Genomic DNA, 18876 nt, shown 5'->3' on the forward strand with positions numbered 1-18876 from the left:
GGCTTCTATTGTTTCAGCTTTCTAATTCCGTAAAGGAGCTTAATTATTTCGTAGAGATACCATGAATCTCGTGGTGACTGTTTTATGTTCACTAGCTTCAGTTAGGTTTCACCCAAACCCAGTCATAACAGTGCACACATTAACTCAAACTTCAATCTGCTTACAGTACATTGTGATTTTGAGTAAGTAATATAGATATCGGAGAGAATAACCATTTTAACTAAGTTTTAGCTTTATCTAACCTACCCAGCAAATCCTAAAATCTTCCCATTCATTCAGTTCTTGCAGGAGCTCTCTAGAGGAAGTGTACATTGAACAATAAGAGATCCTAAATATTAAAACTTTCCATAAAAGGTAATGCTCTGCTTTCAATCAGGGTGACAAGATGGGTGAGGTAATATCTTTGGACTAAATCTGTTGTTTAATATTACTATAGTTAAAGTCCTATTTGGGAATTTTGGTGCATTAATTTGGGAACCAGACAATGCCCTTTCACTTTTTTCATGTTTGATGAAGTACAAATGCAATCACTTTTTACTTGACATTTTGCTTTTTAAGTGTCCCTGACTCTAGTACCTGTAACATTAGCAGATATTAGTAGAAATTATATGTAGTAGCTTTTTTCTTTAATTCTAAATAAACTTAAAATTGTAATGTTTCAGTAATTTTTTAAATGTTGGAGTCAAATGCCAGTTTATTTTACACAATGTTTTAAAGTAACACATAAATTACACATCAAATAGATAAGGCAGTTGATATGCATGGATCATCAGGAAATGTAAAAATATCCTTATTTTAATATGGAAATCTGGTCAAAATTTTATCCTTATGACTTCAAATATCTTAATACATTTGCCTTTTAACAATGTTTGCTATCCACTTTCTTTCACTTGCCCCCTACTTGGCAACTGCAGACTAGATACTACTTGTGGCTGCAAGAACTTCTGCAAGACTGCCCCCTTGTGACACTGCATTTTGTCCAACAGGCACTGAAAAAGTTACACAGGTTACCCAGATTTGTGACTAACTTGAGAGACTACCATTTTTTTATTTGTTCTGTGCTTTCCATATTTTTGAAAAAAATTAAGAATTTGTGCAGAGCCACAGCATCAAATCCACTGAAAATACTGTCCCAAATGCTTTCATTATTGTGTAAGAATGCAGTCACTATTTACATGCATTCTCCATCAGACTTAAGAAATTGAGAAACATAATAGTATATTTTCCTTCCTTTTACACTCTTTCAGTCCTATCTGAATCTCCTCTGCAATCTCCCTTATTTATGGTGAGCATGATTGTTGGTGCACTTTTTTATTTCTGAGCTAGCTCTCTTCCCACACCTCAATCAGACATAGGCTGTAGATACCAATCTGCCCTCCAATCAGACTAAGTTGGGGGAAGGCATGAGCTGCAAATCTCAGTCCTCAATGTACATGTTACAGACACTGGAACACCCTTCCTTCTACAAAAGCATGTGGATCAGGATGGCCTTTCAGCATTTGCTAAAGTTCAGTGGTTTGGGGCTAATTTAGACCAAGGGTTTGGCGTTAATTCCAAAGGTCATGTCCCTATGAGAGAAGGCCCTGCCAGCATCTCTTTCTTCTAAATAGTGTGGCTCAAGAATTGTGGATCAAGCATTGTGGATCCAGAGCTACTACTTGATTTCCTTTTATCTAAAACCTTGAATACAAGAAAAGACCCCAAATTCTGTGTCACTCTAAGTGCACCCAGTTACAAATGGAGAAAAGTGTCTTGCTCAATGTCGTCCAGGAAGTCCATGGCACAGCTAGGAAAAGATGGCTGATCTCAACTCCCATTTTATGCACAAGACCATTTTGCCCCATTCTCTGTTGTTGTACTGGCTATATCCTTTTGCACAGACAGCACAGTCTATTTCTCCATTGCCTTTCACTTTAACTATGTGACTGTTCAAATTCTTTGTTTCACAAAGCCATTTGTAAGATGAGTAAACTCCTAATTATTTGACAAAAGCAAGCTTTACAGAGTGTCTAGAGCAGGTAGTTTCTTTTTTTAGTACTGTCCCACAATAATGCTTCTCTTAGAAAGAGGGCGAGGTGGTACTCCTATAAGAAAAAACCATACCTCTCCTCCAAAGTACATAAATGTGCTACATCAACAGATCAGATGATCCCGCCCCCACCCCCCAAAAAATAAAGCAACAGAAGCCACAGTGCTCTCTCCAAGAGCTCCACTTTAAAAATAAATTGACATATACATACAAACTGCACAAAGTAAACGAGTTACCAAGACTTGAAAGGAAATGCTAGCACTTTTTCTTATAAAATCACCAAAACAGCCAGCACGACTATGAGGATAACCACGTGCTAAACAATCAGCAGTATATCATACCTATTATGCTGGAGACAATTGTGCAGACCGGTGATTTCAACCTTTTTTCAGTTGTGGACCCCTAAAAAAAAAAAATTTTTGAATGGAGGTGTGGACCCCTTTGGAAATCTTAGACTTAGACCCCCAGGGGTTCACAGACCACAGGTTGAAAATCATTGGCTTAGATTGACTGAGTACTTTGCACTAGAAGGGCCAATAAGGGATTCTTAGTTTTGTGAAGATGCTTTGTCATATCTTAATCTTTCATAACCTATTAATAGAGGTTGGGGGAGTGATGAAATGTCACATAGGGGCTCAATTAACAATAAGACAAATGTTTTTTGTACATTTCTTAACCACTTTTGGTAATTGTATGGAAAGATGAGTTTCTTCCTTCTCTGAGATGCTAAAAGAGAACTTGTATGTGCCCACATTGAAGATCAAGAGGAATCTTTATTCTCTGAGTAGTTTGTGTCTGTCTGCCACTGAGGCATTTGACAAATGTTCTTTGTTTCAGGTGCTCTTCCAAAAATAATCTAATGGCTCTTGTACTTAAACAAGCAGGATGTTAGCTAGAGCTAACCTCTTGGGAATTGACTGCACTCCATTTTCTTTCCAAAGAGAGGTTTCTTCCTAAAATCTCATAATTTGACCTAGGGAAATTTCTAGCCTGACTAGCTAATTCTCAAATCACTTCATTCCAAGGTGTGGTCTCTAATACAGGAGTTCTCAGCCAGAATTGAGGGATCAGACTCTTCGGGTGTGATTGGTGTGCCGACCTGTGCTGCAGTGCTTGCTTTAATCTAGCTAACATGGCCAAAAATAGCAGTGAAGACGCAGTAGCACAGGCTTCTGTGTGGGCTAGCAACATGAGTACATACTTAAGGTTCCCATCATGGCTATACAGCCCACACTGAAACCTTTGCTGCTGTATCTTCACGGCTATTTTTACTTGTACTAGCTAGATTAAAGCTAGTGTGGATATGCCAACCCATTCTGCAATCCTGCCTTGGATTGAGTTACAGTAATGGGAACTAACCTGTCAGATGTAATATTAGTTTCTTTTTTAAATAGCCTATTTGATATTGCTTGCAAGCTAAGTGAATCTTCATTTTAACGTACCATGTCAACATCTGCCTGACATAAATAGGTCTACAAATTTGAAAAAGAAAATGCACGAATAGTCTCTCTGTTTTTATCTTAACTTGCTTGATAAACTTCCAGTAAAAAGTCATCAAATACTACATCAGTCAAAAGATGTATTATGGGACTTTGAAGTCTTATATTTCACCATGAATTATAAATGCCAGCTCTCATGTTAAATACTTTTATTAGTGCACACCTGTGCTCCTATCTAAACTGAATGAATATCTAGCTATGGGAAACTATACATTTTAAGCTGTACAGTGGCATAAAATAAATTTTCCTCAAAAAATCATTAGAAAGTTAGATTTGATGGAACTGAAGTTTATTTCAATTTACAATAGCATTCAAGTTGATAACATTTTAAATTTAAAAAAATTAAAGCATTCTTCTTGTGAAGTAGAGTTCAGAAAATTTCCTATCTTATATTTTTTTGTAAGGAAAAGACTGATGTCAGGGAGGATAGTGAAGATTGGAGAAAATTGATCCTTGAAACAGAAGAAGCTATTTCTCTTAACAAGAAGGATAACACCATTCAGCATGTAGAAGATGTCTGCTATGCCAGGTAAGTATAAGTAGTATGGAAGATATATAAACAAAATTCCTTGGTATAGCTTTTTTATATTGCAAATGATTAATTACATTATAATATCAGTATAAGTGATTTTTTTTCCTCTTTCATCTATATCCTTTTGGCTTAACAAAACAATGTAGCATTATAAATTGCTCTCCGAAAGTTCTATACTTAAGTCTCCTGTACTTAGTTGAAGCTGGCTGATCCTTTACTGGCTTTGCTTCAGATTTGATGTAATAAACATTTTGGGTAACTTAGTGAATAAAAGGCTAATAGTTCATTTCTGATTGGAAACCAGCAATAAGGTGTGTTTAGAGGTGCTGTGAACTACTATATTTATTTGTTGTACTTTACCTGAACGCAGACCAGGAAGATGCCCTAGAGAATTACCTTTATGCTCTTAACTAAAATCTCTCTCTTTTTATGGTAGTTGTAAATAGAAGAACATAGGTAAAATGAATGTGTCCAAACAGTACTTCAATAATATAATTAACGTTAATATAAAAATTGCAAGAGTGATAACCAATTTCAGTTCTTAACAATTCAGACAATAAACAAAGTTAAGATTAGAATGATACTTTAGATTGAATTGTCATGAATGAAGGGTCCCTTTTAATGTAGGGTAAATTCAGCTAAGCAATCCTGTGGTATATCTACTTTGTGAATTTGGGAGCCTAATGTAAGTATCAGAAACCAGACCATCTGTACCTTTTAATACTGGTTCAGCATTGAAAGGTGATAAAATGTTTAACAGGGTAAGCCTTAGTTTAAAACCAATACAATTATTTCAAAATCCTATTTTAATACAATATTGGTTAAATACACAAATCAGGCAGTTCAAAAACTAACAGTTTCAGCAAAACTGCTGATATAAAATAAAATCTAAACATAATGGTGGTAAACAGCAATGCTATGTGGTACAGAAGCACAGTAATGCTGAGTGAACATTAGCAAACCTCAGTTTCAAAACTGGATAACTTATGTGCATTTAATCTTGTATTTTGTAGCTTTTGCATTGAATTCGATTGTTTTTTATTCTTAAGAGGTCATAGTGGATACATACCTCAACTTTAGCCTCAATTTCTCAAGTTACTTCAAATTGGACTAGACAAAGCATTAAAAGAATATTCATTCATTTTTGTAAATAAATCTGGAAACAAGTTAGTTGAGTGTAAAAAATAGCTTTATGCACCCTGTAGGTGACAGAAATCAGGATATTCAAAAGTTGGGGTTTGCACACTAGGTTATGAAGCAGATAAAATTTCAAGGTTCCATTTGTCTTTTAAAATTACGGTGGCTAATCCCAATTATATAATCACTGCCATACATTTCTCATAATAAATGTTCAAACCAGTACTGAAGTAGGATTACATTTTAGTCTCTCTCAGATATAACTAATTGCCAAAGGGTTTGTGTGCTGAAAAATGGTTCTGACCAAAAGCAGACTCAAAAATGGGTTAAGTAAAAATATTTTCAAATATTTTACAATTTGTACAAGAGAGTCTTAATCTGAATTTACAGATTAGTTCTATTTAATTTTAAGCACTTAACTAAGTCTAGGTCATTTAATAACATCATGTTTGCTCCTCTTTCTGCCACAAAAAGAACTGGTAGTTGGAAAATAGCAAACAAAAAGTTTGCCTAAACAACTTAAACTTTTTTTGAGAGAGTTGATCATGGTACTTCTGACAGCTTACATGTTCTGTCTGGATTTTGTTGTTGTTTCTTAACTTTATAACGCCTATGAAGTAACCATTAAACATTTATTTTGAAAGAATAAACAGCTGGGTAGCAGTATAATATATACTGTGCAAATTTGAAATGAATGGCCTCAGAACAAAGTGCATCCATCAAAGGAGAAGAATACTGTTTCTGCAACAAGCTGTATTGAAAAAAGGCAAATGGCTGAAAAATAAATAGTGAACACCTGTGCTGAATAAATTAACCAGCTGGTTGGCAATTTTTCATTTGACCTATCTGAAGGGGTGGCTGTTGCAAGGCATTAATAAGACACATTCACTTTGAGATATTCCTTTGTTACTACCATTAATTGATGAATGGTGGTAGATAATATTCAAAATTTACACAACAATTTGCCTGCAGATGTATCCTTTTTGTGAATTAGTAGAAAATTGTCTGCCCAAAGGTTTAATTTGAGTGATTTTTCTTTTTTTATAGACATAGTTGTTACATTATTCAGGGATGGCTATTCCTATAGGAAAGATGTCATGAGTTCGGTTTTAAAAAGGGGCTGGACTTTTATTATAAAATGAGTAGACCTGAAAATCGTACCAATTGAGATGTTCATGAAGGGGGAATTGAATAGAAATACATTAGTACAGTGGAACTTCCTTATATAGTGAAAGTTTGATAAAGTAAACTGCCATTTAGAGTGAGGTGGAATGCTTTGCAAAATCCAAATTGAACTCGGGTTGTAATGAATTTCTGCTTAAAGTGAAATAATTCTGTGAATTCAACTTGAGGCTTCCGCAAGTCTGCATTTTGACAGAGAAGAACTTCATATGTTAGGATACAGCCAGGGTGAAGTAAGACCTTCATTTTAATGTTTAAATAAATATTTATAGCTTATACATCAAGTTTGCACAAACACGATATACCACAACAATATTGAATTGATTTCTAATTGTACAGGTTAGCCAAAATGAATTTTCAAAGTATTTTCTAAGGAAAAAAGTCATCATACTATATCATTTAAGATATTGTAGATAGACATTAACACTATTTAGAGAATATTAATGTATAAAAAGTTAATGTAAATCAAAATAAAAATGATACAGCAAAACTATAATCATTTCAGCTTGTTTGTGTGAACACTTGTGTGAATTATTTTTCATTTGACTGTTCCAGTATAAGTGTATGTATAAATATTTATGTATATTGTATGTTTATGATGGATTCTGAATATGTAATGCTATGGTATAAAAGTTTTATGGACATAGGTTGAGAATAGCTGCATTGCTCATGTGCACTAGAGTCATATGTGACTTTTACAAACGGACCAGAATGAGTGCCTTTCTACCAAACCATACTGGTGTGTGTTATGCCCCATTTAATAGAAAAACTTTTACAAATTTTTGGGAGTTTCCAATGTGATTAGCTGTTTTACCAAAGTCATGTGACTTAATACCATAAGGCGACTTAATACCATACCAACTGTATAGATATCAGAGAGAAAAGTAAATATCGTGCTTGCCACTGCTGCCTTTTTTGCTATGCTGGGGATGATTGTGAGCCAGTCCTTATGGCTTGGGTCACTGAGGGTCTCTATGAGGTTCCTGGGCACTCCCAAACCCAGAGGTGGGGAGTCAGGAGAGATGCGACCACATGTAACCATGCCAGCTCCTCTGCCTGCTGCTTCCTTGTTGTAGCCTTTTCTTCACAATCCAGAATGGCACCCCTGGTTTGGGGAAGGGCTTATTAGCCATCCCCTTACGTATGCAGGAGCCAGTAGATTTATGCTGCACTTCTGTACAACCAATCAGACACAGAACCTTCCTCAAGCCTGTAGGATGGGGTGTTGCAATCCTTAAAGGCGTCTAGGGTTTTCTTCCAATGATGACTCTGACGAAGTGCCCCTGCCTCTGAGGAAAGGGTTGCATTTTGGTAACGCTGCTGTTAGGAGAATTTTATATTTACTGATAGCCACTAGAATTATAAAGTGTACCCTTGCAGATCACCTTTAAAATCACAGTTCGTTAGTTTTCATCTGAGCTTAAAATGTTTATTCAGTGCCTTAATGGCTTGTGGTAGAAAGATAAAAAGATAATGCAAAATTGTTGCTGAATTTCTTTCACTTATAATGACATTGATTTGATTAATCTCAGTTGGTAGCATAAACTAAAATTTCAAGTTCAAAAGTACTAGTTGCTGAGGTAGACTTCATTGAAGTCAAAGATGAAAAAGACAGATGAGATTAAATGTGGAGTTCTGCTTTATAAGGGGAATTTTAAAGAATTTTTTCATTATGAAAATGAGGAGGACTGAGCAAAATACTTGCTACTTAGGGTGACCTCCCTTCTCTGACCAGGTAGCCTTTACTGTAGGCATATTACAGATTAATCAGAACTGTGCAAAGACATGCCTTCATTATAATATTTTACTTAAGCTTATTTCCTGATGATTAGATACACCCAGAATGCCATTAAACATAGATTGTATGTTTGTATGCGGTTAACAAGTGAACTATACTGCTTTTAAAAAAAAAAAAGTTTTTGATACTTGAGACTGGCCATTTCCCATGTTCATATCACCTAAGTGGCTAATTTCCAGGGTTTTAAGGAGATGTTGAGGAGGAAGAATTTATGGCTGCTGGGAGGTAGGGACAGGTGGGGAGTCTGCTTGCAGTGAGTCCTACTTAATCATGCTTCTTCTCTGCCAGGAACCTTCTTGTTGCTGGTTACTGGTGTTCTTAGTGAGTCTCTTCTATTCTGTTTCTAGGTCCCACTTTATCCTCAACCCATAAAGTAGTAGTGAGCAGAATGAGTGTTATACCAATAAAATAAAAACCAGCAGGATCTTATTAAAGGGGAAAAGGCAAAATGCCACATTTATTGTGAATACAGAAAGAATCATAGTAAGCAGTTAGTTACAGCTATAACATTCCATTCAATTTCATATTTATTCATTCACACACACACACACACACACACACACACACACACACACACACACACACACACACACACACACACACACACACACGGTTCTGCAAGGTTATCATAGTTACCAGCCTTAGAGTTGCTCATGCCAAGCCACTGGCTAGGTGGCCTGGACGTGAGGAGGGAACAGGGCCTTGTCAGATGCTCATCTGATGCTCCTGGAAGTTAGTTTGCAGAATCAGACCTCAAAGTTCTCACTTTCTAGAGTCCATTTTTATAGGCATTTCTTCCTATGCCAGTCTATGGGAATTGCTGCTTCATGTTGTTGCTGAATCAATCAGCAGATGGCACATTCCTGACAGCTCCGTGCTGCCAGATGTTATCTTGTTCTTTTGGTTCTCCCATTCTTGAGGCTGTTGGGTGGATTCCAGTCTGCCTTCCAAGGGGGGTCCTCTGGTTATTTGCACTTGATGCCTTATTCAGCCGATGGACACTGGATTCTTAGGCTGGCACCTCCCTGATCATTGAGTTATTATCCACACCAAGCATCCATCCACATACATTCTCTATCTCTATTTTAATCACAATTGTTAAGAAAGTGAGATGAATACAATAAAAGGGCGGGGAGTCTCTGGGTGCTGTTTCTGTTGTTACAGAGTATTGCTTTGAGTCTCTCTCTCTGTGTGAGTAGTTTGTTGTTACAAAGAATTGCTTTGAGAACAGACTGTCTTAGAATGTACTAACAATTAGCAGCTTGCAGGTTTCACACAGAGAGGCAGAGAAACAGTACCAAAAACCAAGAGACCTCTTAATTAGTAATACCCTGGAATTTAAACTATGGGGAATCAAACTCATTTGTGATTTTAATACAGAACTTCTTTAATATGATCCAGCATGAGCTTGCAGCAAGAGCCAGGGTCATGGTGGGTTAAATCTAACGTTGGCAGTAGCCAACAGCTGAAACAGGGAGGCTGGGAGAATGAGGCTCTATGCTTGCTTGGATGGGTGGTGGCCCTTCAGAAGATCAAAGCACATGCTAACAGGGAGAAAACTCTCTTGTTGAGGTGGGGATGAGCCACATTTTGTAGGAAGTACAGGGTGACAAGGTATGCATGAAGCAAGAGTAGAACTTTTCCTTGGGGCCCTATGTGTTTACAGAATACACATATCCTGAAAATTACATGGTTATATGGGTCTCGCATGGTTATTAAAGGGTTAATAAATTATCAAAAGATGTTATACATTACTTGTGTATGTTACACATTTATATTATAGATGGTTATAAGCACATCAAAAATGGTAATAGATTATTATAAATCACGATTATAAGCAATTTATTGGATTCCATAAGAATCTGACAATTGATTAACTATTTATTCATTAATCCTTTATATTAGTCTCATTTATAAAGTGACTGAATTGTACGTACATAAGCCCTGAATACTGAAATCTGAACCATATGGGTCTTCAGTGAGACTCCACACTAGAATAAGGGCTGGTTTACATAGATCAGAATTAAGGATTAAGGCCAAAAAAATATATTGAAAGCTCTTATGTGCCAAAACTTCAGTTCACAATTTTGTATTTCTCTTGAACAATTGATAGAATCATAGTCATAATATTCTTATTCAAATCAAGTATTCCTTATTCTGAGAGTAGTCCCTTTTTCTTAAATTACTTTGCTTTTCAAATATGTTCAGTGACTTAATGATTTAGGCTTTTCAACAGGTTTTTATATCCATATAAAAACATTTCAAATTACCTTTTAGTACCTGTTTATTTTTAATATCACACTCCTTGTTGTTCTATTTTGGCAACTAACATCTGCTGCATTGTTTATCATGTTGAGAGTTTTAAGAGTTACTTGTTCTGTTAATTTGCTGGGTCTCTTGTTCTTTTTTAAATGCAAAATAAGAATACAGATATGGAGTTTGCAAGTCTACTATTTTATTTATTAAAGTAACCCATATGAGTAATAGCTTTATAGTCAGAGAACCAGCGTAGTTCAGCTAATCCAAATAAGACACCTGATTTGGACCAGGCAGATGAATCTAACAGCTTTCTGGGTGCTGACATTTTCCATTCCTTGCAGTAACTCATAATGTTGCTTCAAATAACTTCAGTTTTAAGACTATTTTAAAGACTTCTTTTTTTTTTTTAATCAGTCAGGATTTAGCTGAAGACGTTAAAGAAGCTGGTGCATTGCCAAAGCTGCCAGCCTTTGAAGCTTCTGATATTCGTGAGGCTGCTCAGGAGTCTGAAAGAGAGTGCCTGCCGGTGCAAAGCCAGTCATTAGGGACCGAGAGCTGTGAAATATCTCCAGAAAGTGTTACGTGCAATGATCCGGAGAGTATGACAGAAAGGAAGGATGCAGAAATGACCTCTGAGAGAGAGAAAAACCTCTGTGATGCAACTTCTGACCAGTCTGCTTTGGAAACAGGAAAAACAGAAAATGTATCAACTGCAGAAGCTGCTGCCTTGGAACCAAAGAAAATTACATACACACAAATTGTTAAAGAAGGCAGGAGATTTAATATTGATTTAGTTTCCAAGGTAGGAACTAATTGACTTCTTCATAAAAATACATTTACTTCATTTTAAAAAAATCGAATATACCTTGTGGACGTTTAAGGGTTTAACAAGGCAGTCATAACCTCATTGGGGGAAAAAAAATTGTGCTCTAAAGTGGTGTGCGTGTTACACTTTTTTTAAAATGTCTGTTCAGCACAATGTGTGGTCTTGAAGGCCTGGGTGTTTTAAACTAAAGAAACCAAAAAATATCAGCTCAGAAGTACAGCTGTAATAGCATATTTCCCTGCAATTGAGTTTTAGACCTCTGACTGAAGCTCTCTTTTCTGACTGCAATATTTAAGATAAAAAGGAACAAAACTATATTTAGCAATAGAAGTTCATCTAAATGAAAACTTCAGATTTTTTTCAAGATGCAGAGTATTTTTCATATCAACCATATATATATTTAGGGAGTTATTTTAAGCACACTTTCCTGAACCCAAGAAATTGCTCCTTTTGAAGCTGTCAAGGTTCTTCATTAACAAGTATTTATTAGAAAATTTTTAGTTTCCGTGTCATTGACACAGTGGATTGTAATAACTTGCCTATTGAAAAATATCAGAGGCAATTAGTCCTTAATATAACAATTAAGCTGATTGAAGCTGTGTGTTTGTGTGTGTTTGTTCTGAATTCCTACTCTAGTGCTGTTTTTAATTAGAGCACAGAGTTACTTCTCAAAACCAGGTTCTTTGCTCTTTGGCTACTTCACAGTATATGTACAGTATACATAAAGTGTGAGGGGGCAAGACCAGATGGCTACAGGAAAGTAGTGAGAAACAGGTATGTTAGCCCCAAGCTAAACAAATTCCTGTTACCATGGTAACCAAATGGCAGTTGCTCCAGGTTAATCAAGACATCTGGGCCAATTAAGATCCTTCCAGAAAGCAGTGGAGACAGCTAGGTTGATTGGGACACCTGAAGCCAATCAGGGGCTGGCTGAAACTAGTTAAAAGTCTCCCATTTAGTCAGGTGGGGGGCATTTGTCAGGAGCTATAGGAGGAAGTGACGCTGCTGGAGAAATGGAGCAATACAAACCCTATCAGGTACAAGAAATGAGGCCCTGAGGTAAGGTGACGTAGATATTGAGGAAGTAGGGGCTGCTGTGGGGAAGTGACCCAGGGAATCGTATTCGTACTATTTCCAAAAAGTCATCTACCAAGAGCTGCGACTATCAGGGTTTGAAGGCTGGAGCCCGGAGTAGAGGGCAGCCCGGACTCCGCCCCCTCCTCTCCCTAACTAAACACTGAGACTGGGAGACAACAGAGACTGTGCGAGGGAGGATAGTTTCTCCTCACCTCCCTTGCTGGCTTATGATGAAAATGGCTCAGTAGGCTGTGACCCTTATCTCTAGAGAGAGAAGGGCTATGTGGAGGGTCACAGTTAGCCTCTGAGACTAGCAAAATCCTCTAGGAAATGCGGGACCCACTGAGACAAGGTTGGTGCTTTGTCACAAAAGCTATAGAAAAATTTCTTCTTCTATGTTGACTTCAGTGAGCTTTGGATCACATCCATACCGCGTGTAAAAGATGTTTTCAAATTCAGAAACTGAACTTTATTATCTGGAGCTGGAAAATAAGCAATTTCTTCAATAACATATTAAAAGCTTAGAGTTAAAATTACAAAAACATTTTTTGCTAGATTCTCAGCACTTCAAATACAGATTTTCCAATTATGTGCTGTCACAATGATATTTAAGGTTCTATGATTAATAATTTACAGCAGCTAAAATAGAGAATATTGTGTTATAGAGCACATTTTATGTCACATATCCCAATGCCTAGACCAATATTGGCAAATATATTGCAGATAATGCTAATTGCACAAAATTCCAGAGCTCTTAGTTGACAGGCAGTGGGCACACCAGAGCACTCAATTGGATCTCTAGGGGGACACAGGCAAGAGAGAAACACCTGAACAGAACTCCTCAAGAATGATCTAAAGCTAGGATACAATGTAGGACAAATGAAAGTAGAATGGAAGGGGCAGAACAGAGGTAGAAGAAATGGACTGGCAGAGGGAGACATAAGGGATAAGAGCAACAAAAGGCTACAGTAAATCACAGCTGTTCACGTTTGGTATTGAGACTTTTTAAGACTGGCCCATGCTGCCTTACGTAGTGTTCCAGTAGACCTTTATCTTGAAAAGAAATCATTAAAACTCACTTCAGAGGCGTGGTTCTTCAGAACTTGAAATCTGAAATGGCAGCCAGGATTTTGCATCTCCTGTGGAACTTTACAAATTTCTGCACTCAGGGACACAAAACTTTTAGAATGATAGCGCTATATATGTAATTTTCTCCAGTGAGGCATTACTTTTAAATTCAGTAATCCATCTTGTACTAGTGGTTACATTCACATCCTCCCAACAGCGTGCAATAAATTTCTAGGTTATACAAAGAGTAAAACAAAGCGGGTTATAAGGTTTTATGGCTAAATATGGCTAGCTTCATTCACCAACTGTAAAGTTAACTGATTGATCTATAATAATTCCCTAAAGCAGTAAATAATATGAGAAACAGATTAATAGTACAATGTAAATCAAATTAGTCAAATCAAGGAGTTAACCACAATACAAATTAAAATTCTTTAATTTAAAAGAAAACAATTTGAGAACAATAATTGGTCAAATCATTGCATGTGCATAATCAGTAATAAAAATCACAAAATTAAGATAATACCAACGATAAGCTAAGTAAATCGTTTAATCTCTATGCAGTTTATTTAGCAGCTTACTTTCTCTTGGGGATAAAATAGAGGCTAAGGTTGGAATCTTACCACAGATTACTAGAGGTTGCCTGGGATGTGTGAAGATTTGCTTTCAGCCTAGGTTGTACTATTGGATTATCTGTTCATGCTGTTCTGAATTGTAAACTGAGTCTATAGGGCCCATGTTTGTGGACTCTGTTGCCAAGCGTACACTTGGGCGTCTACACTGTATTGTAAACCTAGGTTTAGAGTTGCTGGACCCAGGTCTCGTAACCATGCAAACATGTTCATACAGCACTATGCAGTCAGTCTATCTCGGGTCTGCTGCTTAAACTTCATTGACACTGCAAAATGACAGGGCTTGGACCTGAGTTGCATTGGAACTGCAGGCCCAAGTCTAAAGGCTTTTTGGCCTGAGTCAGATTGATTTGTGTGTGGATGATAGGAGGCTTGGGCTTAAAACAGTCTGAGGATAACTATGCTGTGTAGACATACGTACTCTTACTGGCCACACTTACATTCTCCACCCTATCCCCCCCAAAAAACAGTTGACAGGTCTTACCTGAATACCTATGCAGGTATGCCTGCCAGGAATCTGGTTAAGGAAACAAAAAGATAAGTTATGTGGGGGGTGGGGGGAGAAGGGGTCTTCTCTTCAGCTCACTTGCTTTACGGAGCTTCAGGGTCAGTTAGGAACTGCAGTTTTGGAGACCTGTTTTTTCACTCAAGTACAGTCATGCTTGTGGGCATCATCCTCTGGTCAACTGGCTGGTCTGTGATGTTGTTGTTTGTCTTTTTTGGAGGGGGGGAAGTAGGGGGAAAAAAGCCATCTGGTTATCATTATGGTTACCTTGGAAAGCACACTTCTTCCTTGTTTAGTTAGTCTTTTAAGGGTGGAATTCAGGCTGGTATCCTCCTACAAGACCTCTGTGTATCAGACATTTCAAACCCCAATTGCATTATCTAATCCTGGTCAAGTGAGGTCATTCTGACCTTGGTCCATCTTGCGGCCCTCCTTTTTACGATACTGCTTCTTTGTCACGTCCACAAATCCGTATATTTTTCCCAAACAACAAATAACAGGGGAATAACAAGAGAAGATGACTTGACCTAAGTAAGGGGAATTGAGGTAATTCTGGTGAACAGTCAGGGGTCCTATATGGCTTTTTTGATGATTAAGGCCTGGCCACTTTCCTGGACATAACTTTGACTTAGAAAAGTTGTTCATTATCCATTCACATATTTCATGATTATACTTTCTCAAGACCTATGAGATCTCATGATCACAATAAAAAAATTACAGATCTGTCCTTTCTGGGGAATTGTGTGAAAGGTTATTTTGTTCTATCAAAGCTCAAAGCTGCCTCAAAAGCTACTTGTAAATCCTGTTGACATAACTTTCATTTGCCATTTTTAAACAAGTTTAATGTCTGCATTACTATGGGCCTATATGTCCTACATATAAATGAAGATTCACCCTTACACTAACTGACTCCTGACTCAATATCACCGAAAGGATTAAGACTGAAAAAATTCTCATGGCTCTTTGATATTCCTGATAAAAGGGGGAAATTAATTATCTACATAAAGCAAGATAATTGTGGCTGTCCATCTTCAGAAGAGGGGGGAAAAGGAAAGAAACAAACTTGTTTTTATCATTTTACAATTTACACGTACAGAAATGTAACTTTAATTTAGGCATCGGGTTTCTACGATATTTTAACAGCTTGAAAATACAAATAAATCAGGACAAATGCATGGTCAGCATCAAATGAGAGCATAGCCTCTTCTACAGAAAGAAGCAATGCAGTACTTTCAAAGTAGTTTGAGTGGGAGTTCTGTTGGAGGAGAAGGTAGTTGTACTTGGTTTTGTATTTTTAGTATTTGTGTGTGTGTTTGTGTGTAGGGGCTTTGTGCTGGGAGTGCAGCTGAGCCCTGATTAGGGGGTGGGGCTTCTGACTAGAGGTCCTATAAAGGTAGCCAGCCAGTCAGGCAGGCAGCAGCACAGACAGCTGCAGGGCACAGTAGCTAGCAAACAGAGCTGTAAACAGGGGAGTTTGAGTGGGAGTTTGAAATGGGAGTTTGTATTGTGGTGCTTGTTTGGGGTTTGCTTTTGCTGGGGGGGGGTGGTCTTTCTGGTGTGACTTGTGTTTCCCAGATTAACAGGACTTAGGTAGGAAGGCGATGACAGATAGGGAGGCAGCTGTGGGAGTGAGTCCTGTAGTGAAAGACACATTGAGGATGACTGGATGTGGAAGGTGTGGTATGTACATGATCCTGGAGGGGGGACCCGGTAAGAGTTTTTTCTGCATGAAATGCCGTCTGATAGAGCTGATGGAGGAAAAGATCCGAGGTTTGGAGATGAAGGTGGAAAGTCTGGTTGAGTTTAGGAAGGGGTTTGAGCAGATGATGGAGCAAAGAGATGAGGTATCTGAAGGGAAAAGCTCAGACTCACAGATGGAAGCAGGGCTGGGGAATTTTGAGGGGAGACTGGGTGAGGAAAGTGGTCAGTGGAAGCATGTGACTAAAAGAACCAGGCAGAGGAAAAGATGGGCTAGTGAAGGAGAAATAGAGCTTAGGAACAGGTTTGCAGAGTTGGAAAATGAAGAAGAGGCTCAGCAGGTACTTGTTGAAGCTGGAAGGGTAAGGAAGCAGAGAAAAGAAGCTAGTCCTATAGGAAAAGGGGAAGAGTCAAGGGAGACTACACCAAATATGAGCCCCAGGAGGATACAGGATGGGTTTAAGAGGATTATAAGGGAAAATAGGAATGGAAAGAACTTGCAGCGAGAGGGAACAGGGGAGAGACTGGAGAATAGCAAATTAATAGAAATTAAGATGTTTGTACACCAATGCGAGGCGCCTAGGTAACAAAATGGAGGAACTAGAGCTACTGGTGCAGGAAGTGAAACCAGATATTATAGGGATAACAGAAACATGGTGGAATAGTAGTCATGACTGGACTACAGGTATTGAAGGGTATGTGCTGTTTAGGAAAGACAGAAACAAAGGTAAAGGGGGTGGAGTAGCATTGTATATCAATGATGAGGTAGAATGTAAAGAAATAAGAAGCGATGCAATGGATAAGACAGAGTCCGTCTGGGCAAAAATTACATTGGGGAAGATAACTAGTAAAGCTTCTCCTACGATAGTGCTTGGGGTGCACTATAGACCTCCGGGATCTAATTTGGATATGGATAGAGCCCTTTTTAATGTTTTTAATAAAGCAAATACTAATGGAAACTGCGTGATCATGGGAGACTTTAACTTCCCAGATATAGACTGGAGGACCAGTGCTAGTAATAATAGGGCTCAGATTTTCCTAGATGCGATAGCTGATGGATTCCTTCATCAAGTAGTTGCTGAACCGACTAGAGGGGATGCCATTTTAGATTTAATTTTGGTGAGTAGCGAGGACCTCATAGAAGAAATGGTTGCAGGGGACAATCTTGGCTCAAGTGATCATGAGCTAATTCAGTTCAAACTAAATGGAAGGATTAACAAAAATAAATCTGCAACTAGGGTTTTTGATTTCAAAAGGGCTGACTTTCAAAAATTAAGGAAATTAGTTAGGGAAGTGGATTGGACTGAAGAACTTATGGATCTAAAGGTAGAGGAGGCCTGGGATTACTTTAAATCAAAGCTGCAGAAGCTATCGGAATCCTGTATCCCAAGAAAGGGGAAAAAATTCATAGGACGGAGTTGTAGACCAAGCTGGATGAGCAAGCATCTTAGAGAGGTGATTAAGAAGAAGCAGAAAGCATACAGGGAGTGGAAGATGGGAGAGATCAGCAAGGAAAGCTACCTAATTGAGGTCGGAACATGTAGGGATAAAGTGAGACAGGCGAAAAGTCGAGTAGAGTCTGACCTTGCAAAGGGAATTAAAACCGATAGTAAAAGGTTCTATAGCCATATAAATAAGAAGAAAACTAAGAAAGAAGAAGTGGGGCCGCTAAACACTGAGGATGGAGTGGAGGTTAAAGATAATCTAGGCATGGCCCAATATCTAAACAAATACTTTGCCTCAGCCTTTAATAAGGCTAAAGAGGATCTTGGGGTTAATGGTAGCATGACAAATGGGAATGAGGATATGGAGGTAGATATTACCATATCTGAGGTAGAAGCGAAACTGAAACAGCTTAATGGGACTAAATCGGGGGGCCCAGATCATCTTCATCCAAGAATATTAAAGGAATTGGGAGCTGAAATTGCAAGCCCATTAGCAAGAATTTTTAATGAATCTGTAAACTCAGGAGTAGTACCGAATGATTGGAGAATTGCTAATATAGTTCCTATTTTTAAGAAAGGGGAAATAAAAAGTGATCCGGGTAACTACAGGCCAGTTAGTTTGACATCTGTAGTATGCAAGGTCCTGGAAAAAATTTTGAAGGAGAAATTAGTTAAGGACACTGAAGTCAATGGTAAATGGGGCAAAATACAACATGGTTTTACAAAAGGTAGATCATGCCAAACCAACCTAATCTCCTTTTTTGAAAAAGTAACAGATTTTTTAGATAAAGGAAATGCAGTGGATCTAATTTACCTAGATTTCAGTAAGGCGTTTGATACCGTGCCACATGGGGAATTATTAATTAAATTGGAGAAGATGGGGATCAATATGAACATCAAAAGGTGGATAAGGAATTGGTTAAAGGGGAGACTGCAACGGGTCCTACTGAAAGGCGAACTGTCAGGGTGGAGGGAGGTTACCAGTGGAGTTCCTCAGGGATCGGTTTTGGGACCAATCTTATTAAATCTTTTTATTACTGACCTTGGCAGAAAAAGTGGGAGTGTGCTAATAAAGTTTGCAGATGATACAAAGCTGGGAGGTATTGCCAATTCAGAGAAGGATCGGGATATTCTACAGGAGGATCTGGATGACCTTTAAACTGGAGTAATAGTAATAGGATGAAATTTA

General features: G+C 37.9%; 1 protein-coding gene across 2 annotated transcripts in view; it reads left to right on the plus strand.

Moving 5' to 3' along the window:
• Positions 1-18876, plus strand: part of CHM (CHM Rab escort protein) — a 139872-nt gene that overhangs the window by 46531 nt on the left and 74465 nt on the right. Inside the window, exons 3-5 of one of the 2 annotated variants that reach the window (XM_043491826.1) lie at positions 3933-4057; positions 6460-6612; positions 10855-11238. In XM_043491826.1, the coding sequence (XP_043347761.1) occupies positions 6589-6612; positions 10855-11238 (408 nt within the window). In that variant the 5' untranslated portion in view covers positions 3933-4057; positions 6460-6588. Of the gene's footprint in view, positions 1-3932; positions 4058-6459; positions 6613-10850; positions 11239-18876 lie in introns of both variants that reach the window. The other variant, XM_038415687.2, reaches the window with a different exon arrangement.

Source organism: Dermochelys coriacea, chromosome 9 (genome assembly GCF_009764565.3).
Source record: "Dermochelys coriacea isolate rDerCor1 chromosome 9, rDerCor1.pri.v4, whole genome shotgun sequence".
In the NCBI taxonomy this organism is placed as follows: domain Eukaryota; kingdom Metazoa; phylum Chordata; order Testudines; family Dermochelyidae; genus Dermochelys; species Dermochelys coriacea.